Raw genomic sequence first — 25,308 nt, 5'->3', positions numbered from 1 at the left:
ATAGATGTTTCTGTAGTACGCGTCCGCCTTACGATGCGTCTACGGTTCTGCTCACGTGGAAAGTCAACGAGGAAAATTTGTGACGTGCTTAACCCACATCCACACCGATGTAAGGTATCCGTGAACACACGAATGTGTGCGTTCTTGTGATTCCCTTTATCTGGTTTTCCGTCAAAAAAGTCTGCACGAAACTGGCAAACGAATTCATAATTTTTTCCTTATGCGTGCAATATTATCCTGACGGTTGATCTTTAGTGTTCGTATAATGCGTAAACTTTCTTATGGAGAGAAATACGAAAGACTATAGCTAGGTGAGTGAACGTCGAAAGGTCCATGAACGCAATGGGACCCCTTTGAGTTTCACCAGCTGGTACACTGTCTCTTTTCGAGACATACGCAAATTTAATTATTACATGATCACTTTTTGCAATCAAACAGCACAATTACTGGAATGTATCAACTAAATTTTTCCAATAAGCAGAAAAATAACCCAGAAAATCCAAACCAGCCAAAGGAATATTATTCTGCAGGACATTCAGAAGGACATATACAACAAATACCTTCAGGTTATAACATTAGCAGTGTTCAAAATATCGGTACTCCAGATAATATACTTATGCCAACTGCAGATTATACAAAATCCATGGAGAGTTTTCAATCTGTTGATGGTCAGTCTATTGCTACTCATGAACATGCTGTGTCAAGTATGTATCAAACAAATGCCAACAAAGTTACTGATAATGCATCACAAAATATGTATGATCAATGGTATAACAATAATGCTATACCACCACCAATTGAAAATTCATGGTTCTCAAAAGATAATATACGTGGAACAAAACAGTGGCCTGAACAAAGTGTCGAAAATTACGAAAATATTCAACAGCCTTCTGAGTTTGTCAATTTAGAAGTTGTTATTCCTGCACTAGAAGAACGTGATATTTATGGATCTCGTGATTCTATAAATAGAGAAACATTAGATAATGATCCTAAAGCTGTTGCAAATGTTCAAAAAGAAACAATTAATGTACGTGAATATAGACAAGAAGTAAATAATGTTGAAGTTCCTTCTATACAACAGCATACGCAAAGTCATCGATCTATGCAACAGGAACAAGTATGTTTGTGTATATATTACAACATTTTTTTATATTAATTATATGATGATCAATCAACATATATACTAATCATTTTTATTGTAATTATAAATTTTGTTTTTAGGCTCTAAATAATTATGAATTTGCATCGAATGATAGAAACACATTTTTAGAAACAGGAGAATTAACAGATTCTCATCCTGATCATGAATTATCTCCACCAAATCAGGATGATGAAAATGATGAAGTACCTAATGATATTCCTTTTCTACGTGAAGTTCCTGGTCAATCTAGTTCTATTGATCTTAGAAATGATAGAAATGATCCTGCAGGGCAAGAACAATATATACAATCCGTTCAGCGACTTTCTGATCCAAGAAGAAATGATCCTTCTGGACAAGAACAAGGGCTTCAAATTAGAAATATATCTGATAGATCGGAACGTCGAGATGTTCCGCCTGGGCAGGAAAGAAGTATATCTTCTCTTTCTCGAAGTGAATCAGATACATTAGAACGACAAAATGATCCTTCTGGCAGAGAACGTTCTTTGGCTCCACAACAATCTAGAAATGATCCATCGGGAGAAGAGAGATACCAAGTACAATCTCAAATAATGCTTGAATCAAGTGAAATACGTGAAATACCTGGAAGAGGCAACGAACCTGAAGAAGTTACTCAACAATCAGATGGAGGACTTAGACAAATTCCAGGAGGTGCATCTCCTAACGAAACCATTCAATCTTCAGATGATAGATCTGCAGGACGAGTAGTTACAGGTTCTCAAGAGTTTCCTTTGTCCATTCGTAAGGATATATAAATAATTTTTACAACCAATTATATTTTGAATATTTAATTGTCAAAGTTCTTACATTTTTTAAATTAATATCTTAGCCTCTATTTCGGATCAAACCAGTGATTCAAGAAATAAACGAGAGGAAGCGGTTGGAGCATCTGAAGGAGGTAATCAAAGTGTTCAAGTACCGTCAGTGCGTAAAGATTCCTACGAAAACGAAGATGATGAAGGATCTGGGAACAGTAGAGAAGATAGTAGAGAAAGACATAGAGATGCCAGTCCTGAGCGCAGACGTCATAATTATGATTATGACAGAAAAAATACATAGTGAGTTATGTTAATATATAAATTAAATATTTATGATATTAAAGTATACCAGATTATTAATAAAAAAATCAATTTACTGTAGTTACGATCGTGAACGTGAGTATGATGAAGATTATTATTACGAACGTCGACGTGGAGTAGACAATGAAAGACCGTACAATGATTTCGAACGTAGAGATCTTTCTTATAGAGATGACGATCGTAAACATCATAGTCGTGATGATTTGGATCGTCATCCGAGGGATGAAATTGAAAGAAGAAACAGAGTTAAAGATGATCCAGATGATAGAGATGGGCGAAGAAGGCAAGATGATCGTAGGAGAGGTAGAGGCGATGATCCAGGTAGAAGGGAAAGAGAAACTAGAGATTATGATTTGAGGTATACTAGAGACAGAGAATACGTCGGTCGTGATAGAAGAAGGGACGACAGACGACCTAGAAGATACGATGATTATGATATTAGAGACCCATATAGAAGGGAATATTATGAAGATCCTTATAGTAGAAGGTATTTTGGAATATATATATCAAACAAAAGCATACATGCACTTCTTATTATTACATTTAAAGAATTAAAAAATTCATATTAGTTCGTAATGAATTAAAAAATTCATATTATAAATAAAAATATTTTCAGTTCCAGACCTTCAAGCAGATCTTCTTATAATGACAGAGACAGGGAATATTACATGCGTTCTAGAGATCCTTACTATGCTTACAATGGTAAGTTCTATGAAAATGAAAAAAAAAAAAAAACATGTTTATAAGAAAATTAAATATATATTTAATTTTTTTAGGATATGGCGGATATGACTATAATGCACATTATGGTAACAATTATTACGCATATCTCGAAAATTTACGTCGTACCAATCCTGCTGCTTATGCAGAATGGTATCATAAATATTATACTAGCCAGCATCCACAGCAACACATATCTAGAGGTGTTAGTAATTATCCAGAGGATAGAGCTAGTGTACATTCAGGACGCAGTTCTTGCGAGGAACGGTAAGCATTATCGATTAATCCATTGAATCTAATGAATGTATAATAACTAAATGCATAAACAAAAATTCTAAATCTTAATATAAAAGTCTCGATCTTGTAATATATCAGATTTTTTACAAATCCAAGTGCATGCTTCCATTCACCAAACAAAGCTCTATACGTTTCATATTTTGGTTATCCTGAATGGGGGAAGAGTTTTCCACAGAGAAGAACTTCTAGTCACAATTTGAATAGGTGAGACCGAGAGACTTATTTCTCTCGGTTTAGTATTAATATTTGTTGAAATGTATAGAATGTACTACTAGATATTTAAAATATATTGTAGTCTGTAATGATAACAGTTAGAAATCTTTATCAATATAAATATCATGTTACACAAACATATCTAAAAATTTAATTTTAGTAGATGATATTTTGTGAGAAGATATCTTTCATTTTAGCTTAGTATATTTGTTCTTTGACAAATGATATTTATATGCTGTAGCTTTGAAACTAATGCTTTCAATAGGTTTTATATTTTTTATGATATGAAGTATATACATTGTGTACACTGCAGTTTATATATTTTATGTGTATCTTTTTTTTTTTTTAAATAATGAAAAATATTATGAAAGATATAACAACACATTAGGTATTATTTCTAGAACCACTGGAGATAAACGAACCTTAGCTCATATGTCACAGTTTGAAGACTCAACAACAACATCTGCACGACTAACACCAACAAAATATTCCACTTGCCATGTATATGGTAAAATTTCTATATTATTTTTGTAGTTCAGATATTATATCAATATTTATCAATAGTTTAGGTATATGATGTATTTCATTATTTCTATTAACAGCATATCTGTTTCTCAGGATCTTTTTCTATTGGATCACTTATACATGTTCAGCCAAGTTATCCAGCTGATGGTGAGAGGGCTAAAGTGGACATTTTACGATTAGATAATCTATTCTTGCATGATCCTGTTGCACGTGACTTACGTGCCTATCCGGGACCTCTAATTAAGCAAGTGTAATTATTAAAAACATTACAATTTAAGCATGTATATCTTTAGTTTCTTTAATATTTTTTATTTCGATGAAATCTTGTATGAATTATAATTTTAAATAACTACATTAATGAAAAGAAAGAAAAAAATTATTTTTAAGTATTTAATTATTGTTTGAAATACATATAAAACAATAATTTAATGAATTATGACATTTATTTTATAGAGGAGTCACGCACAAAAAAACGATAATTAAATACTGCGAAAATAAAATTAAAAAAGCAACAGCCAATGATGATATGATCGATCGTTCTTCTTATATACTTTTGTATGAATTGATGATTATGTTAATCCAACAAAATGGCGTAAGTAATTTTTATGAGAAGAATGATTATTTGAAAAAAATTTTATTTAATTATAATCATCTTTCAGAACGTTGTTGGCGTTGATATAGCAGCACTTTTACTTAGAAATAAAGATGCTTATCCTTATGATGTAAATAAGCAAAAGTTTCAAGATACAGGAAGAAGAGAGTCTGTGATGTCACAGCGATCTGGAATAAGTGTAAATGGAAACAATCAAGATATTCCAGTAACTGCTGAAAAAGTTGAAAGTACCAAACAACAAAAAACTGTAGAACAAATGACGGATGAATTTAGGAATACACTTCTTTATGGATTAGTTCAAGAAGCATTAGGTACATATCCATGCATATAATCATTTATATACATTCCGTTAACATAAATTTAGTTACTGATATAAATCTTCATCATAATATTCTGCAGAATATGCTATGACTGAAGGACTATGGGGACATGCACTATTTTTAGCTAGCAAATTGGATAAGCGTACCTATGCTTCAGTAATGACGCGATTTGCAAATAGTCTATTACCCTCTGATCCATTACAGACATTATATCAATTGCATTCTGGTCGTATACCAGCCATTGTAACAGTAAGGATTTACTGTTTTTAATATAATTAGATTATATATGTAAGATAACACATTGATATTGATTCCTATTTGGCAGTGTGTATCAGATCCACGATGGGATGACTGGAGACCTCACTTAGCTATGATTATTTCAAATACATCTACTAATCCTGAAATTAATCGGCGATCAATAACAACACTTGGAGATACACTTTTTGCGAGAGGGGATATCTACGCGGCTCATTTTTGTTACATTTTGGCACAAGTTGATTTTAGTGCATATGGAATAAATACAGCAAAACTTGTTCTTATCGGTTCTAATCATCACAAACCGTATTCTGAGTTTATGACAACAGAAGCTGTTATGCTAACAGAAATTTATGAATATGCTCGTAATCTTAGTGAGCCTGGTTTTACTTCAGTAGACCTTCAAACTTTTAAATTTGACTTGGCAGTAAAAATGGTTGATTATGGTCTGATAGAAAAAGCCCTACTTTATATAGAACAGATTGCAGTAAACATTTTTAATGAACCTTCAAAATATAAAAAATCCTTTATTATGGCAGTTTACGTTTTGGGTGATAAAATCAAATATCATGATCCTGTTTGCAAAGATTCTACTGAAGATGCTACTAATCTTACTTGGTTGAATAACTTAGCAGAAATTGTGAATAAATATCAGGTAATATCTTATATTATATTATTTTAATTGACAAAATTTTAATATTAATGAAAATATTTGGAAATAATAATTTTCTATGATATAGATTGGAGAAATTGTTGAAGGTGATGCATATGAATCACAAGTAAACGCAGATGGACAAAGTACTTTACAAAGTCAGGACACCCATGATATTAAGTTACAATCACACCAACAACAAATACAACAACAATGGGTTACTAAACAATCTGAATACAGAGATGGACCAACATCTATGGTAGATGTTACAGCCCCAGATATGCAGTCAGATTGGGAACCATTATCATTGCCGTCAAATATACAACAAGATACATATAATCAATCTGCACAATATATGCATAATAATGAAAGTAATCAATATCAACAACCTCAGCAACAAGATTACTGGAACCAACAACCAACACACTATCAAAACAATTTTGGTAGAAACGGTGGTACATCTCCTAGCTGGCAACAACAATCTACTCAATATACAGATGATCAGCCTGACATTGATAATTCTCAACAACAGGAAAAATGGAACTATGAGGTAAACTGAATATTTCTTAATAATATTTTATAAAAAATATATATGAATGCATTTTTAATATAATCATTTGCCACACATGTAATATTGTTATATCACACAACTATAACTCATTCTATTTCTATTTGTGTTTGTCTATTTTGGAAAGCTTTTATTTCCTGATTTTAAATATTAATGCTAAACTAAGATAAATTAGGATTATAATATCATGTCTCTTTCTTAATGCTTGCATATGGACAGGCGGAAAGAGAAGAAAAAACATCTACTCCTGAAGTAAGTAATTATACGCTTACTCTGGGTAATAATCTCAATTCTGAATGGCCATTGGATGGCAAGAATAATAGCACCTTACGTCGCCGTAAAGTACTGACTACATTAAATTCCTGCGCCTCTTCTGAAACATCTGATTTAGATAGTATATCACAGTATAACTCTACAATGCTTTCACGTTTTCATACTCTTGCAAATTCTGAAGTTAATGTCGAAAAATCTAAAAAATTTATTAAGTATCCTAAAGTATCTACTACATATCCAAAACTTTTACATGATAATAAAACTCATCTAAAAGATATACAAAAATCAAAGAAAATTAATCCGAAATATGTCAAGCCACCTTCTTCACAACCTCCTGTTTTCTTGAAATGTAAAGTAAAAAAAAAGACTATAGTTGATACAAGTGAAGAAGCATCAAATCAAAAAATTAAAACGAATTTACAAAAAACAGATTTAGATATTCAGTTTGATATGGCACAGTTTCATCCTTTCAATGATCCATCTGATTCATTATCAGAAAGCAAAAACATAAACAACAACAATAATAATAATAATGGTCAGACATTAGAACAGTATTGCACTTTTGAAGAGAAAAAAGTTGTAAGAGTGGCACCTCACATTAGAAGAAAAGATGTAATTTGTGATACAGTAGATGCATGGTCATATTCTGATAGTAAAGATCTATCTCTATACAAACCACTGATATTTAGAGGAACTTATCCAATAGATGTACCAATTTCATCTGAAAATAAATATTATTCATTAACAGATACAGATTTTGTTCAGGAACATATTTCTACAAATTATGATATTGATGTTCCTACTTATTGTGAATAGCTTATGTAATACCAATATAATATTTAGTGTACTTCTTATGAACACTTTCATGCCACTTCTATATAATAAAACAAAATAGCGTTATTAATTATACTGCGCAGTGTCATTGCTATTATAAGTTTTTATATAAGAATGTCTCCATTATTTAGTACCATCTTATGTGTGAATAATTTGTACAAAAAATATTTCAAAATATTTTGTTAGAAGTTGCATTATACTATAGTTTATGTATTCGTTATCACACAATATGTGTGTGTATATATAATATATTTTATATATAAACACACAAATATGTTATTATGGTAAGCAGAAAATAAAAATTATTGTGTTATGTGATACCACTGTGTTTTTAAGCATTATATTTGCCTTTATTCTTTATTAAAAAATGATATATTTATGTTTCTAAATATTGTTATTATGTTATTAGTCTAAGTAATAAAAATAATTTATTTTCGATTGATAAACACATATCAAATATAAGAAACAATATTCTCTTGTTATTCATCATATAAATAACAAATTTCAATACTTATTCTAATAATTACTTAGACATTAATTTATACATAACGAATTTTAAAGAACAAATTTGCGATTATGACTTATGTATTTCATTTCAGCCAACGCAACCAACAATTTCTATGACACCTTCTACGGGTAAACAATATGATCCATTAGAAGAGTTAGATGCCTTAGAAACACCAAGACAAACTGCTAAATCTACAACAGAAAATAAGAAGACATCTGAGAAAAATACTGAAAAGAAACCACCTAATGGAGGTAGTTCATGGTTTGGAGGTCTTTTCAGCAAATTGGCTCCAAAACCACGTAATCAAATGATACTACCAGATGACAGTAATCCTACGGTAACGTATCTACGATATATTCTCTCTATTTTTCTTTTTTTTTTTTATAATAGAAAAATTACGATAGACAATTTTATGTTTTATGTAACAAAGGGCTTAGGCGGATTTTTGTGGTAATTGATCATCAGTTAAATGGAAGATAAGCAGGCCAGTATGATTTGGCTTTGATAAAGTGATTGATTAATTACTAACTTTGTCATTGTTTATTTATCAGTAGAGATTGCATTGTTAATGTGTGGAATATTGCAAGATTTAAACTACATAAGCCCTATGTATTATTAAGTAATAAAAGTTATATACTACAGCATGTTCCACCTGAATAAATAACATATACAATTAATGTAAGTACTTTCATTTACAGATTGTTTGGGATCCTGTTGCAAAAAAATGGATGAATAAAGATGAAGATGCAGATATTAGTTCAGCAGCATTGCCTCCACCACCAAAAGCAACTGACATGAGTTTCAAACCATCATCAACTGAACAAGTTACTGCACCTCAACGTCCTATACATAGTAAACAATCTAAAGAAGCAATGAACATAAATGGTTCTAAATTACACGCTAATTACAATATGTTCAAATTACAAAAAGGAAGAAATATGCGTGCCAATTATATAGATGTAATGAATCCAAATGGTGGAAAAAGCAGTACAGCTTCACCAAATGTACCAACACCTGCAACATCTCCATTCGTACCTATGGCTGTATCATCTCCTCAATTATTCATTCCTGCACCAGGTAAAAAAGAAAAGTAATACATAATAATATACAACAGTTAGAAGAAGTAATGAGTTGAATGATACAAATATATTTTATTATTTTATATTGCAGTAAATGATCCAAGTGCACCTGTCGATTTTTTAACACCAGCTCCAGCACCAAGTATACCTGCTGCACACCCTAATGAAAATGTAACTCAAGGAGTAAGTTAGATATATAATATTTTCATTTTTAGATATAATTTCTACAAGTTATTTTAATAGTTATAACACATATACAACAATAACAGTACAGTTTCATACAAATTTTTCATCTTAAACAATTTCTATCTGAAACACAACATACACAATACTTTTCCTTGCCCTTGCGTTGTGGCTGCAGTATGCTGGTATGCAGCTTAGTTTTTTCTTTAAACATCTTCTCGGAACTGTAATGTTAAGACACTTAAACATCCTTTTCTTTCCCTTTTCTTTAGAAATTATTTCGTTTAAATAAGCTAAAATGAGTCCTAAATTTCACTTAGACCTGTATATTTGTATTTATGCATAAACGGAGCAATAATGATTATAAATAAAGAATGAAAAGTAGTAATTTGTATTAAAATCATATACTTCTTTGATTGGAATTTAATGTAAGTTTTATATACCTTTTGAAAATTAGAATAAAAGAAATCATTATAGCTCTGTATAAATGTGTCAATCTCTTTTAAATTAACCTTTCCTTTTGATCGTCCAATTACAAAGCAAATAATTTTATTACTTCTCTTGAAATCAAAGTAAATAAGACATATGCAGTAACATGGAGAAGGTTGAATTCTAACAAAAGAGTAACAAAGTATTCAGCATTGTCTTGTTAAAGTTATTGTTTGTTGATTAGAAAAACATATGATCGAAAGACGATCAATTGTTTCAATAATCATATCCTAGGACAACAATATTCGATCAGACTTTCAACTTTTCCAATAGAATATTTTCTTGTATGTATATGTGTTTAATCTATCTTTCTTTTTGTTTCCTTTTGCAAGCAGTCGGGGAGGCAGAATGATGTAGCCAAATAATAATTGTTGCTGATAGTAAGAATATCCATTTTATTAATTTTGAGTTATTTCATACCTAACACGCATGTCTTGCTACAATTGCTTAATGTTTGTTTATAATATTGGGTGCTTTTTCATAATTTATTTTCTTTGTATATTTAAGATTTAAAATTCTTGACAGAGCTGTAATATAAATAAGTATGTTTATTTTCTATTTCCTATTGTTATGTTAGCTTATTTAGTGTACATTTTTGCCTGTTTTTTTACTTATATTAGATATTAATGGATCAAATTTATATTTTATTTTACTATTAATTTTCTTTGCACGTACCCAAATAAATGTAAATATTTGACATAAAGCATATTGCAATAATAAGAATAAAATAATTATTGTACAAATATTTTATAATTAGTGCATGTGTACCTTTCAATAGTAAGTATTTTATATTCCACAATGTAATGAATTGATAAATATTATGCAAAATTGTTATAAAGATTTTTTTTTTGCTGCAATCTTATTAGAACCAATCTATTGAAGGGTTTTTAACCAAAACATTTAGAAAAAAATTATATGACATATTTTCTAAAATAGTAATAATGTGCATAATATAAAGTAAATATATATGATACTTAATATTATGACAAGTATTAGTTAGTGAGACAACATTATTATGTTGTATATGGCATATAGCTCTCTCGATGGAGCTCAACCAGCTCATTATCGCGAGAGGTGCAGAGCTACACAATGAGGGATCCGCGTCTTCTCCAAAGGAATAAGGTAATATAATACACTAACTTTACACAATTATGAAAGTTTGTCTATATAAAAATTTTTCAAATAATTATAATTATATGTAAACTAAATGTTAATATATAAAATTTAATACAAATCCTTTTAAACATTTTGTACCAAATGTAATTCTTTAATATAATAACACAAATAAGCTATAGCAATAGAGATTCGTCTTCTTTACTTATTATAAAGTTATGTAGATATATCATTTTTATTTCATAAAATAATCTATAAAGCTTTGGGAAAGCTTGGTGAAGGATGTATGATTGGTTTTGGTCTTGCAATGTATGTTTATGCGTTAAGCAATATATAATTTTAATTTTATTGCTTTGTATTACTATTTTGCACATATATTATCTTGTATAGGTAATCTTTTAAATCAAATAGAAAAATCGTTATTTTTCGTATTTTTGTATTATGTTGTAAATGAACCCAAAAGTGGAACTAATGCGCATTAATACGTTCGGCGCGAAAGCATTTTCAAATTATCTAACATACATTTATTTTCATAGTTTTTATAATAATAAATATACTCAAGAGCAGAAGTAATCTTTTAGATTATATGAAACTTTTCCTTTTTATATTAATATAAATAAATCACTCTATAAAAGAATAAAAATATTCATAATTCATCAGTATTTAATACGCTAAGGCTAACACAATTTTGTATATATTATACACAATAGACATGACACCGAACGTATTAAAAATAATAAACAATTTATCTGATTTAATGTAATTATATAAATTTTCATTTTTAAAGGTTTACTTTTAAATGTCTGATATAAATTATATTCAAAATATGGTTATTTTTAAGGACCAATGAGCAAACCTGGTAATATCAAGGATCGTGTAACGAAGAATGTGCAACATACTGGATATCCTCCATGATAAGTTCGATTACGTATTCTTATCGGAATAATTGTTAATTAAACGAATTTCTTGTGTCTCATACAAATTGGATTAATTATCTAAAGTGTATATTATTAATGTCTGGATAGCAAAAACTTTGTCTACATAGATTTTTAACTTAGATTTCGAATCGATCCATTTTTATTAGCAAAATAATCAGGAATTACGAAATTCGTAAATGTTCGGGTTTTATTATAGATAGAAAATTTAGTAAAAGATTCAGAATTATTATAAGTGTAGTTAATAAAATAAAAAACTAGCAATTATTTTTTACTTAAGAATTGAGACATTTTGACAACTAGTGAACAATACAGTATCTTCTTAATTATATAAGATTTAATTAAGGGAATAATTATTCTGTTGTAAAAGATCTTTTTGTAATATTCCCTTGTAGAAAATTATTTGACACTGCAATGAAAGCATATATACTTTGCATTTTCTAATTCGTAACACATTGGTTTACTCCCTAAATATTTCAAATATATTAAAAAAAAATCTATTTTTCTGTCAGATAATATCTCTATCTTTAAAATGAATGAATTAGTCTTTAAATTACCATGGTACTTTTGTCATCTTATTAATATCTATGCTATCTACATTTATTTCTGAAATTAAAAGAAATAAACATTGTGCAAATTATAAATAAAATATTCTTTGGAATGTACGCTTACAAAGGACTGATTTGTTTATGAAAAATTATTCAAATTATAAATAAGAAGTAATAGATATTTTGTTGCAATTATTTATAATTTATATAAAAAATAAGTAATTTGTCCTTTGTAAAATTATGTTCTACATATATATATATATATATTTCAAATAATAAATAGTAGAAATGCTACAGAGTTTATATCTTAGTAATTATAAAAGTCTATTAAAAATGGCCTTGGTACGTGCTATAATTCGAAGTCTGATTTTATATGCTGGCAAAACTAAAAGAATGAAAAGGGTAAATTGAAGAATGTTAACATACAGAAATGTTATGAATTCTGTCTTTAAATGTGTAAGAACGAACAAGTATTGTTATTAATAGATAAATTATTAAGATATTGATACACCAATGTAATGTAACTGCCATCCTATAAGATTGTAAAGAAGAGGAAAAAAGCATAGTGTAATGTAGTGTTATTGGTGGAATAATGTTGTAGTTCAAAAAATTTCCTGATACTTTTAATAAAATCTTAAATATTCTACAGGTTGTGAAATGAGGAAAGTAAAAAAATGAATTTGATGCTTTTTATGCATATTCGTTAATTTTATAATTAAGTGAATTATGCATTGTGTTTTTATTTGCAACATTGCTGTTCTTATTTGATTGTAAGATTTTCTCACAATTTTAATATCATGATTACTAGTAATAACAAACGTGTGTGAACTCTACATTACATTTGCATACATTTCTAAATAAACTTGCATTATGATCAAAGAAAAAGATTAATATGTACAAATATAGTGTAAATTTTGAATTGATAAAGTGTATGCATAACTTACTATGAATACAAAATTACTTTAAGACTATTTTATTAATTAATGCTGGATGTTCATATTTAATGAAAATGTATAGTACTTTTGGATCACCGTTCAAAACTTTTTTTCTTGTAGTGTATAGTGATGTGATTACAACAAAATGTTTTAACTTCACTCTTTTACGGATCTCATTCTTTTTCAAGAAGATATTAATGATATTTCTGTACTATATCTACCACCTGCTATTGTGCTAACAGTTTTTGTCTTTTAGTTGCTATATAAATTCCTGTACACATTTTTATCCTTGTGACATAGTAATAAATTGAGGTACTTGCTACATTTACAAGCTACAAGAGAATGGTTGCAATAGAATATGTGAAATGCTGTGTACTTGTATATATATGGTATTTAAGATTTGTAAATACTTAAGATATAAGTTGCTTGGAGAAAGATTGGAAGTCAATTTAACTGTTAATATTTAACAGCAGATTTAATATACAATTTTCCTTGTATTTTAAAACTGTAAACATTTTTGTTTGTGCAAATCCTGCATACCATTTATAAAAGTACACTGCATATCTAATTTTTGAACTACACATTCAATGATATAATAAAATAGAGTGTCAAGGTTGAATTGCATTAAAATGATTGTTAATTACATTTTAAATTTAGCACCAACAGCTTAATATTATTAATACTATGTTCTTAATACATAAATACAAATAAATTTATTTTAGTGCAATGTCTACTTGAAATCTCTAACAGTGATACATTATCATGGAGAGAAATGCAAAGATTTTAAGATTAATGTTATAGTTACATGGAAATATTAAGTTGAGCTGGTATGTTATATATGTATAGGATGGTTGAAAATTGATATGAATGGCTTGGTTTAATATGCTAAGTATATATACATAATTTAGAATTCAAAGTTGTATGTTTATGGGAAATATGGATAATACTAAATGTATAATGTATATTGATGATATAACAACGGATGTCATATTGCTATTGCTATAATAATAAACTATAACGAAAGGAAAATTATATGATGAACCGTTACTATAGATTTTAATTTGAATTTAGAAATTTATTGTACTGTAAAGTTGGGGGCGCTGTAAGTTATATAGTATACTTCACAGTTGTACTCTTAATTTTAATTATCTCTTTGCATTGAGTTTTTGTGGGAAACTTTATCGATAATAAAACAAAATGCATGGACGAGGAGCTTTCTTAGCGTTAGAAGGTTGTGACAAAGTAGGCAAGACGACACAAGTGAAATTATTGGTTGAGGCGTTAAATAACCTTGGCATTGTTGCCGAAGCCAAATCCTTTCCAAGTGAGTATATTATTTTACGCTGGAATTCGATATAATATATTGTAAATTATCATATAATATCATATAATATTATCCATTTGTTATGCATTTATAAATTTTATTATATGGAAGCACGTTTATCTTTGTTAGTATGTAAGAAATTTTAACCGGGATATTTTGTCGAGAATGTCATTAATTATTGACATTAGATACATTATTGTATTCTTGAAACAATTGTCGATTATAGAAAGATCCACGTGTTTTAGTTTCAAAGTTATATATTTATTATTTATATACAAAGGACCATTGTCATTATCGACGTTCTCTAACGTTCTCTAGCGGCTAACCTTATAATATTTTTTACATAATGCGGGAAATTTGAAATTTTTTAAAATTTATAATTAGTATACAAATATTATTATTGTCCAAAAGACGGACGAAAATCTGTAAATAAAGAATGTACTTTTCATTTTCAATTATATTTTATTTATTTTATTTCTTTTTATAGATAGAACAACTAAGATTGGAGAATTATTAAACAAATTTTTATTAAAAGAAATTGAATTACCATCAGAAGCAGCACATTTATTATTTTCAGCTAATAGATGGGAATGTAGACAAGATATTATAAAAGCTCTTCAAGCTGGTACCACATTGATTATTGATAGGTATTAATATAGAGAAAAGACTAAAATTCTTATTACAAAATTAATTCTAAAATAACTTGCATTTGTAGTAAAACATTAAAGAATATATATATTTTTACAGGTATGCAGCTTCTGGGGCAGCATATACATCAGCTGCTACTGGTAGAAGTTTGACCTGGTGTCAAGAAGTAGATCGTGGGCTTCCTAGTCCAGACTTGATAGTTTTTCTGAAAGTTCCAGAACAAATGCAGAATTCACATATGTGGGATGGAGAAAGATATGACAATATGACATTTCAACAAAAAGTATCTTCTAACTATGATAAACTTAATGATGGTACTTGGAAAGTTATAAATGGACAACAAGACTTAAATGTAATACATCAAGAATTGTTACGGAGTACATTGGACATTATTGAACAGGTTAAAAATCGTCCTATAAGTTTACTATATGAGTCCTGATCAATAAAGCAGTGTGATCATTATAATCATATCTTTAAGTTTATCACGAATATTTAGTATAAAAAGATTTAATATTTTTTCTTATAATGTAATATATTCTTTTTGAAACCCTAAATAATTAATATATGATAACTATATGAAGTGATAATACTACTAGATAAATTCTAGAAAATTAAATATGTATTATTATTTTTATATTAGTATTAAATGTTACTATTTTGATGTTTCATATACATCTATAAAAAGAAAAAAAAGTATATAAAAAATATACGTTATGTATGGACATTCCAATGAATATCTAAAATATTTTCTAATACATATATTTATTTATTTATTATCACATTTATTATTATTATAAGACTTTCTTTTATATTATTTATAAATTTAATATAATGAAATATATTTTATATTTAACTATAATAAAGAATAATAGGACAGCTATTAGTTCGACAGTACTTGCGTTATTTACGATAATATATAATAAATTTGATAATGAAAGTAATATCGATTGTCGAGTCTTACCACGTGGAACAAATATACATTACTATATATGGAGATCCTCTTTTGAATAAAATATAAAAGATTTCAAGAAAAAATAAGAGCTAAAAAATGTTTATACGAATATTTGCGAAGAGCTTATGCTCGTACGTGCGAATACCTCGACTGATTACGATCGAATGACATATCACATGGGTCGAAATTATACGCTTGGCAATGAATTCTATTTACATTACATTTGTCAACAACTTCTGTGTTAGGAATGAAAGCTCGACACATTAGTCATTTAAAAACTAAATATAGGGAGGGGATGATATATTATTATAGAAAATATTAAAATAAAAAATTTACGCATTTAAAAAAAAAAATTGTTTAATGTAAAATAAAAAAATAATTTATCTTTTATATAAAGCATTAAAATTATGTAAACGATTAATTATTTTTTTTAGTTATTTTGCTCTCACATTTTTATTTTTTATTTAAGAAAGCCTTTCAAGAAAAATGTGTTTTTCTCTTCGTAATAGAATTTTGTATTAGGTGAAAAGTAATACCAGTTATATCGTAGAGGTCGGAACATAAAACACAATATTACTTGACGGTGGTACCAGAATAGTCAATTTTTTTTTTACCTTTCCTTAGTTATCCTGTCATTCGTCATACGGTATACTGTCTAGAGTAACACACACATATATGAGGGATTTATGCTTGTATCATTCAAGTAAACATCGGCTGCGCAGGTGCGCAAATACATACTTGTTTATGCTGTTTGCATATTTGCAACGTATGTAGGACGTAATTGTAACTATACTTTCTTTGGATGCAGTCGTCCGTGATTAAATTTGCGCGCGTTATACTTTTAAGGAATAAATACAATTACACAGAAATTTTTTAATAAGACAATATTAACAAATTTTTCTTAAGCGAGAAAAAGAGAAAGAAAGAAAGAGAGTTTGCATGTGAAAAAAGGAAGACATCACGTGATTTAATTTCACATAAATAAAATAAGTAAGTAAAATTTAATATTCATAATTTTGCACAAGAACGAACATTTGCGAAAAGCTTGTACACATATATTTTAAAACATATGAAATTTATTCTCTACTTACGCGTATTATTCTTATGTATTCGTTCGATAATTCAAGCACTCGACGTAAAATAATACTCAACGTTGCACCATTTCTCGATGTAAAGTTACCTCTACTGCATTTACAAATATAATATAATAGCGCGTACATGTATCAAAAAAGTATAAAACTTCGAATTCGTGTAATTTATATTGTATTTCCTAAGAGATCTTATATTTATTTGCCTGATATCAAATCGAAAATAAGGAAAACAAAGTGGTAAGATTATTGCACAACTTAATAAATTATTCGACATATATATATAATTTTTTGCATTTCTTTTGGTTACTTCCTATAGCACGATTTAAATAATAAGTCAGTGCATTTCTTTTTGCAAGGTTCATGTGTAAGGACCATTCTGTAAAAGTTTTATTGCGACCTTTAAAACAAATTTTTTATATTTGACGGTAAATATTAACGATACGCATTTCATACACTTCATTATTTTAGAAAAAAATTTTAAATTAATAATGCTGAAAAATCATTTCTTTATATAATTTTTCTTTATATAATTTTTTATAGATCGCAATATTAAAATGGAATTTAGACCTAAAACTTTTGATTTGGAGATTGCCTTTGCAGCATCTAGAAAAAGACAGATGAAGAAATTTCGTGGTCCAGACTCGCCTCTTTATTCTGCCATTTGTCCCGCAATTTATATAATAAGAATTCTTGGACAAGCACCGTACAAATTTTCAAAGGATCGTTTGGTTCCTTCCAATGTTTATTTGATATTTTCTTTTGTTTTTTTAACCGTTTGTTTTTACAATGTATACGTAGTATTTTATCAATTTCTACATTCAACAAGAAAAGAACCAATCCTTGGAGGTACGGAATATATTAAGGTAATCAATGAAAATGAAAATGAAAATGAATATATATATATATATATATATATATATATATATATATATGTGTATGTATAAATCATATTAGAGTATACTCTTCCATCGATTGTCTTTCATATTGTACGACAAGATTAATCGTAGGCTGGATTCACGACCTTCTCGTTGGAATTATCGTATTTCATATTGATGATACGAAATTATGTATAAGCATTTCGCGTAATTATTGTTTTATTACAGGTGACATTTAATTGCTTCACAATGATATACAGCGTTCTAATGACAATGTGGACAAGAAATAAATTCGTTCAAATTTGGAATAACATACAAGATTATGATGATGCTGTTAGATTATTAGGATATCCTCAAAAGGAAATAAAAACGAGAATAGTTTGCTGGATTTTAATAATTTTAAATATCGCACTTTGGACTTCAGTCAATCAAATTGGAATGTACGCTTTTACAGAATCTTGGATTTCTAATATAGGCTACATGTCCCCATATTTCGGTAGTTGTATAGCCGTTTACAAATTTATTGGTATTACTTTTATATTGGGTCAACGATTTCATCATCTCAATGAATTAGCAACAAAATATATATATTCGAAACGAAAGAATACTCGACCTATGAAAATCGATATTAAAGTATATATAAAGAATTTTATGCTAATATTAAATGTCTTCAAGATATTCTTCTTATATATTTATTTTTCTATTTAGACTATTCAAACTTGGCACAACGAACTTATGATCGTCGGAGAAAATTTAAATACTTTATATACGTGGGAGATTCTTTTATGGTTAGCAAATTTGAGTATTCATAGTGTAAGTGACTTATACTTTATTATCGATAAAGTATTAAATGATTGGGATAATTTACATTGGCCATCGATTTGCTGTTTAGCAAGCTGGTCTTTAGTATTTGTTGCTCAACTTATTATATTGCACATTTCTTGTGACTATGTTTCGACTCAGGTAAATTTAGGATTTTATGATCTAACTTTCATGGTGTTTGGAAAATCAAATGACGATAATTTTTATAGGCAAATTGTATGGGAGGAATCCTGATCGATTGGCAGGCCTGTTTAATGGAAAAAAATTCTTTAAAGGTAAATATTTATATAATTATTGCCTAAAGAACCACTTTATAATCAAACTATTCTCTACTCGGTGAAAATTAAGTTATTGAAACTTGCAACTTATTTGTACGTGTATTTTCTCAAGCCAATTGCAATTTAAATAAAGAGAATTTCAATTGCAAATTCTCCTGAAAGAAACGTATTGCTATTAATGAAATTCTTAAGCAAGGCACATCGTATTGTAGCCCGAATTTTTTTTTTCATTCTAAAAAAACTTCCTCTTTTTCATATTTTTCTTATTTTTTTTACTATTTTTATTTTATTTGAAATAAAAAAAATCTACGCTGTAATACGCATTTAACATTGTTTTTAAATTTTTATTATTTGTATAATTTTATTTGACAGACACCCATAGAAATGTCTCTACACTTCATCAATCGAAAATTACAATTCACAGCTGCCGGATGTTTTTGCATCGAACTACCATTAATCCGTTCGGTAAGCAAAAATCAGTTCGTCGTTAAGAACTAAATGTATATTGTTATATTTATATTGAAAAATCATTTTTAATAAAATATTATGCTTGCAGATAGCAGCGCTCTTGACAACGTACTTGGTTATTCTCTTGCAATTACAATGAGTTATCGATTTTCAAGCTAATTCTATTTTTTTTTTTTTTTATGACAAACAAACGAGTCGAATCACATTAGTGTAACATTGTTCTTAGCGAGAAAGTATCGAGAAATGGAAATTATAACGGAAGAGTACTCGCGATATTGATTTTACGCGGAACGACTCGAGATACGTATATACTTTACTCAGAAGTTGTATTGCTTTATGTATGGAAAGTAATGGAAAGGGATGAACCTTGTTGAGATATAATACCTATGTTTCTTTTATTTCGTTAAATTAACACATTCGATGTTTTAACAATAAAACGGGGTTTTCCAAATTGAAAATATATATAATACGTGATAATAATACGTAAAAAAGAAAATAAATAAAAGAAAAATGATCAGAAAACTCGATCAGTGATATTATCAAATAGCAACCCGTTTTATTGTCCGATAGGTTCATTTTTAATATCTATAGAGAAAACTAATTAAAATTGTAATTAGAAGAACGAACGCGTAACATTCATTTAGAACAGATACGAGTAACACAATTTACGATTTTATCAATAGAATATATCGAGATAGAATAAGTATAGCGAGTTAGAAAATATGATAAAATAATCGACAATTGATTATTAAAGAAATTCTTATTTTTAGAAAAATAAAAAAGAAGAGAAGAAGAAAAAGAAAAGAAAAGAAAGGAGCGAAAGAGGTTCGTCGACACTCGACGATCGTCTTAACGTTAAAGTGTTGCATTTATTTTCCACGCCATCGCTCTGGAAAATTGCTTTTTCCTCCTTCAAATTCTTCGTATTCTTTTTTTAATGGTAAACAATTCTACTTTTTTTTTTTAATGGTAAACATACTACTTACTCACGTAGAATAAAAATTAAGTTAACCTACTATACAATAACGATATTATTTTTAACGATAGTACGATCCATTCGTTTACTTACCATCGTTAATTACACGAAATCGTAGCTTCTGATCAAACCTGTTTATATACGTGTTCCAACATTTACGAGTATCTATGGAAATATTCGCACGTCAAATATGATCTATCGCTGATCTATCTTTTTAACGAACGGACGAAGGTACGAACGTGTACAACTGTGTTCTTTGAGATCGTGACAAGTAGTTACGTCAATGTTTTGTGTGATGATCATCGGACTTGTCTCTCTATCTTCGAGTTAAATTTTAATCAAAATGTTAGACTACTCTACGTTCTATCATTGTCCCGTTAGACACATGTACTTTTTTAACATAGAGATCTTCCTATATATTCTCCATTTTCACGGACGTTCTTTTCTTTGAGAAATGGCAAGAGACATTTATTTTCAAGACGACCATCGCAATTTCTTATGGCACAGTTTGCTTCCGTGAAACAATGATGGTGTTGGCGACGAGCATAACGGCGCGTCAACGACGTCGCCGTCGACAACGACGATCGTCTCCGTCACGAGGGGTTAAAACGATCCCGCGTTACGAGATCACGCTTTTTAATAACTTTTCAACGTAGCCGTGGTATGCATTGAAGATCATCGTACCACAAAGAATTCACTCGGCAAGAATTTCGTTTCGAGTGAATTCTTTGTATTTCGATACGAATTATTTCGCAATATATTTTTTTCGAAATATTCTTTTTATACACATAAAATAACAGAAAGTTATAATACTACAATTATTAATATTATATATTTTATTTATATATAGGTATATATGTGAACAATAGTACATATATACATGTAGAAACACAAATCAAATAGTCTATATCTAAGTAAGTAAAACTAAACTTAAAATACCTTCTAATAATTTTGGATTAAGAAAACACATTTTTTAAGGTTTATATTTAAGTCTTATCGATTATTCTAAATACTTGAATCTTATCTTCGCTGTTTAGTTAATAGTAAGAAATTTTCTTATATTCTAGTAATTATAAAATAATAATATTAAAATATTGATCGAACACTGATTTATAAAGAAAACACAAATTCACACTACTTAAAATAGATAAAACGTAAATTGTAATATAGAAATATACTAGTAGAAATCAGCGTACTTAATAATAAAATGTATAATTTATTGATCTTAATTCTATATTGTCTATCTTAATTCCACATGTCTATCTTAAAAGATCTTATATTATTATAATGTATCATTATTATAATTATATTACTTATTGTTAATTTTCATTTTATGATCTGTAATTAAAAGTTAAGTTAAATCAAAATTAAAAATTTTTTTCTTTTCTGTTTTTTTTTTGTTTTTTTTTGCCTTTTTTTTTTGTAATAATACTGACAAACCTATAAAATATTAAATGAAAAAAATTATATATCTACTTGTATATAATATAGGTAATAAAATATAATAAATATAAACCTAAACGTTAACGAAAGTCTTTACATTTCTGTAGTCAAGTCTTTCGTTTTTAATACTGATTAGGTGTGATGTCAATATTTATAAATATTATCTTAATATAAATGTTGTATCGATAATTTAACTAAAAAAAAAAAAAATCATTCTCGATAATTATTACGATTCGACACTTGTTCGCTTAATCTTTAGATTCAATGAACACAAAAAAAAGAATAATAAAAAACTTACCAAATACAGAATAAAATTAAATTGTTGATCACCTACCGAGATTGACGATTACAAAGAAGTATTCAAATCAGGTTGAATCTCGTCAAAAAGTCTTTGTCTATCGTTGTCGCAAAATTTACATTTATGTCCACGTTTGATCGTTGCGTAAGATGGATTATCATGTTCTGGGCAGGAATAAAAATTGGGTATAGATCCCATCCTCCTTCTCAAAGATAACACGTCCTCGTAGAAGCTAGTCGTTGCTGGTCTGCGACGTGGTTTAGGCAAATTATATAACAATTCCTCCTCCTTCGTATCGTTATAAGCACGGAGCTCGTTTATTCTTGAATCCGATTGAGAAAAGAATTTTGTAGGAACATCACGTGGATACTGTAACTTTTTGAGTTCTTCTAATTCGTCCGCTTCTAAAGTTGAGCAATTCTTGTCAACACAAGCCGATAAAGAACTGGTCGAAGAAAATTTTATAGCCGACGTGTCACCTGTTTCCGTCACAGTAATAGATGAATCGCCTGAGTTATCAAAAATGTATTTTGGAATTGTCAGCGTAGAAAGAGAATAATAAGTCGAAGTCATCGGTTCCACAGTAGATTTTTTATCCATCGAATCTGTTGCTAGATCCGTGTTAGTGATTTTTTTTAAAGCTTCGTTCGATTTTTTTACGGCTGACTTTCGCGATTTCGAAGGATATAACTTCTTTCTAAAAAAACTAGATCTACTATTTTCAGACGTCGATTTATTCGACGAAGAAGATGATAAATACATTTCGTCATAGCCGGAATCTTGAAACTCTTTGTTCACATTTTGAAATATAAATCCTTTTTTAGATTTTTTGACAATTGCTAATTTTGACAATAACTTTTTCAAAGGTTTTTTTCGTGATAGTTCCTTTTCTATTGGCGGTGACCAATCGATATCAGCTTCTTCCTCTTCGACCAATTCCTTCTTTAAATTTGTATGCATCCTATTCCTCGACGTAGAAGCCACGATCTTTACTTCTTCGATCATTAAATCATTATGGATAGTCTGCAATTCTGTATTATATTTTCGATCGTTATCGAAATTTAATCTTTTACCAAGATTCATATTTTTTTGAGACATTTTCAGAGATTTCGAAGTTTCTGCGAAATTTTCCTTGAATTCTTCATTCAGTTCATCATCGTTAATTCCCGAAGGCAATTCTTCCTCGGGGTGATATCTATCAGTCATTATTTTTATAAATTTACTTTCTTTCGGAGTACTAGATTTAAACGAGCTGGGCCAGGTTGATTTCCACAAGTTCTTTCCGTATTCCTTTTTTTCTGAGGAACTGAATGACGCATAGGTATCATCATCATTTTCTTTACTGCTACCCGGTCTACAAATTTTCGAAGTACTCGCGAAAGTATTTAAATTTTTTGTAGGCACATGACTTGTTTTCTCTATTTTTCTAAATAATTCTCGATTATCGAGAATAGCTCTAACGTCTTCCTCGATCTTCGATTCGTTGTACGCCTTATACTTTTCCTCGAATGCTGCGACGATTTTTTTTACGAAGCTTTTGTTCTTCGTTGAATTATTCGATGTGTCAACTTCCGTTGGTTTCAAGAAATTGTTTTCGAATTCACGAATTACTGTTTCTAAATCTGTTTGCGAAGGTGGATTAAACATAACTGGTACTCTTAAAGGGACTTTGTAGATATTATTTTCAAAGTTCTTATACGTGGTATTCAACGTCGGCCGATATTTCTTAGGTTTGTCAGTTTCAATCTTTTTAATCCATGTTTGTTCAATATGTTTCATGTTAGAGTTCTTCTTAAGATTTTTCGAGATCTACATATATTCAAAAAAAAAAGAAAAAAAAAATTAATAAATTTTCTATATAATGGAGCTATAGAAAAATAAAAAGAAGATATTTAATAATCTTTTAATGTATAGAATAAATTTAAAATATAAATTAAATATCTTGTGTAAATAAATTAAAAACAATATTATAAATAAACAAACCTCTTCCGATGAGCTCTCACACAAATTTTGATGATACGTGTTCATCTTGATGATTTGTATTGTAAAGGCGACGAAAATAAATCAAGATACACTTCGAACGAAATACACGAAAGATTTCAAGTTACGTTATACTAGAGAAAATTGAAAATGCAGTGCTGTGCGATGAGCAACCACTATTTGTACCTACGTCCAAGGGTTTGCGGTCCTTGTCAAAAAGGAAAAAAGGAGGGGTTTTCTTACCTGCTGTAATGTAATTGGTTGTTGGCGTATAAACTTGATTTATACTTGTTTCTCATTGTATCACTTGTATTTTCGATGCTTACCCCGTACGAAAAAAGGCACGCCCCTCAAAAAGAGTGGGGAGTAAGTCTTGAAGAAAAGTATTCCGTTTTTATTTTATATGTGTGTGTGTGTATATTTCTTTTTTTTCTTTATTTTTAATTTGAAAATATTTTGAAAGAGTCCAATAAAATATCTTAAATTTATAAATTAATTTTAAAACTTTATTCGCGTCAGCAAGAATCATTTTGTTCGTTTCATTCTTTTTTCGTAATTAAAAAAGTTATATAACACCGATGAATTTTTATAAGGTCACATCGGTTAACGCACTGCAGATCTTCCTACGCAGGAAAACTGCTAGAAAATTAAATCAGTCGCTTAAACGAGGCAAAACGAAAAAATATTATAATTCGTACGAAGCCCAAGAAAGTTCGAACCTATGGAGATGATCTTAAGGACTCTCATTTCGAGGATCGTTTAATGGTATCACCATTTAACCGGAAAGTACCATCTGAGTTTTCCCAGATCTTCTGGGAATAGAGAAGCGGTCGACACAATCCCCGATATAATTTA

The 25,308-nt window shown here is 28.9% G+C and overlaps 4 protein-coding genes across 15 annotated transcripts; 3 read left to right on the top strand and 1 right to left on the bottom strand.

The window, feature by feature from the left end:
• Positions 1-19: 19 nt before the first annotated feature.
• Positions 20-14,327, top strand: LOC127064191 (protein transport protein Sec16B). 12 transcript variants are annotated; one of them, XR_007781615.1, is made up of 20 exons: positions 22-1,117; positions 1,222-1,900; positions 1,989-2,217; positions 2,300-2,725; positions 2,855-2,940; positions 3,015-3,225; positions 3,870-3,976; positions 4,087-4,243; positions 4,447-4,585; positions 4,653-4,917; positions 5,006-5,175; positions 5,252-5,836; positions 5,922-6,383; positions 6,621-6,653; positions 8,108-8,353; positions 8,715-9,093; positions 9,187-9,278; positions 10,103-10,147; positions 10,803-10,889; positions 11,722-14,327. XR_007781615.1 is itself a non-coding variant. In XM_050994854.1 (19 exons), the coding sequence occupies exons 1-19, from the start codon at positions 452-454 to the stop codon at positions 11,728-11,730; spliced, it is 5,028 nt and encodes a 1,675-aa protein (XP_050850811.1). In that variant the 5' UTR covers positions 22-451; the 3' UTR covers positions 11,731-14,327. The 12 variants fall into 12 exon arrangements, 9 of the variants coding, with proteins under 9 accessions (XP_050850809.1, XP_050850810.1, XP_050850808.1 ...); XR_007781614.1 differs by having other exon boundaries at positions 10,100-10,147; XM_050994854.1 differs by lacking the exon at positions 10,103-10,147.
• Positions 14,328-14,346: 19 nt separating this feature from the next.
• LOC127064198 (uncharacterized) lies at positions 14,347-15,852 on the top strand. Its single transcript, XM_050994870.1, has 3 exons — positions 14,347-14,622; positions 15,110-15,269; positions 15,370-15,852. The coding sequence occupies exons 1-3, from the start codon at positions 14,496-14,498 to the stop codon at positions 15,707-15,709; spliced, it is 627 nt and encodes a 208-aa protein (XP_050850827.1). The 5' UTR covers positions 14,347-14,495; the 3' UTR covers positions 15,710-15,852.
• An 874-nt stretch (positions 15,853-16,726) lies between these two features.
• LOC127064193 (gustatory and pheromone receptor 32a) lies at positions 16,727-20,094 on the top strand. Its single transcript, XM_050994862.1, has 8 exons — positions 16,727-17,212; positions 17,670-17,738; positions 17,854-18,176; positions 18,417-18,821; positions 18,897-19,151; positions 19,220-19,285; positions 19,661-19,753; positions 19,845-20,094. Exons 3-8 carry the CDS (start codon positions 17,868-17,870, stop codon positions 19,893-19,895), a joined length of 1,179 nt encoding a protein of 392 aa, XP_050850819.1. The 5' UTR covers positions 16,727-17,212; positions 17,670-17,738; positions 17,854-17,867; the 3' UTR covers positions 19,896-20,094.
• A 2,244-nt stretch (positions 20,095-22,338) lies between these two features.
• On the bottom strand, positions 22,339-24,978 carry LOC127064201 (uncharacterized). The gene is made up of 3 exons (XM_050994872.1): positions 24,457-24,978; positions 22,510-24,282; positions 22,339-22,369 (listed from the first exon to the last, which is right to left on the bottom strand). Exons 1-2 carry the CDS (start codon positions 24,499-24,501, stop codon positions 22,522-22,524), a joined length of 1,806 nt encoding a protein of 601 aa, XP_050850829.1. The 5' UTR covers positions 24,502-24,978; the 3' UTR covers positions 22,339-22,369; positions 22,510-22,521.
• Between the last annotated feature and the right edge of the window lie 330 nt (positions 24,979-25,308).

The sequence above is a fragment of the Vespula vulgaris genome, chromosome 5 (assembly GCF_905475345.1).
Source record: "Vespula vulgaris chromosome 5, iyVesVulg1.1, whole genome shotgun sequence".
NCBI classification, from domain to species: Eukaryota; Metazoa; Arthropoda; class Insecta; order Hymenoptera; family Vespidae; genus Vespula; species Vespula vulgaris.
Note: the sequence above shows the minus strand (reverse complement) of the source record. Positions and strands in the feature narration are given on the sequence as shown.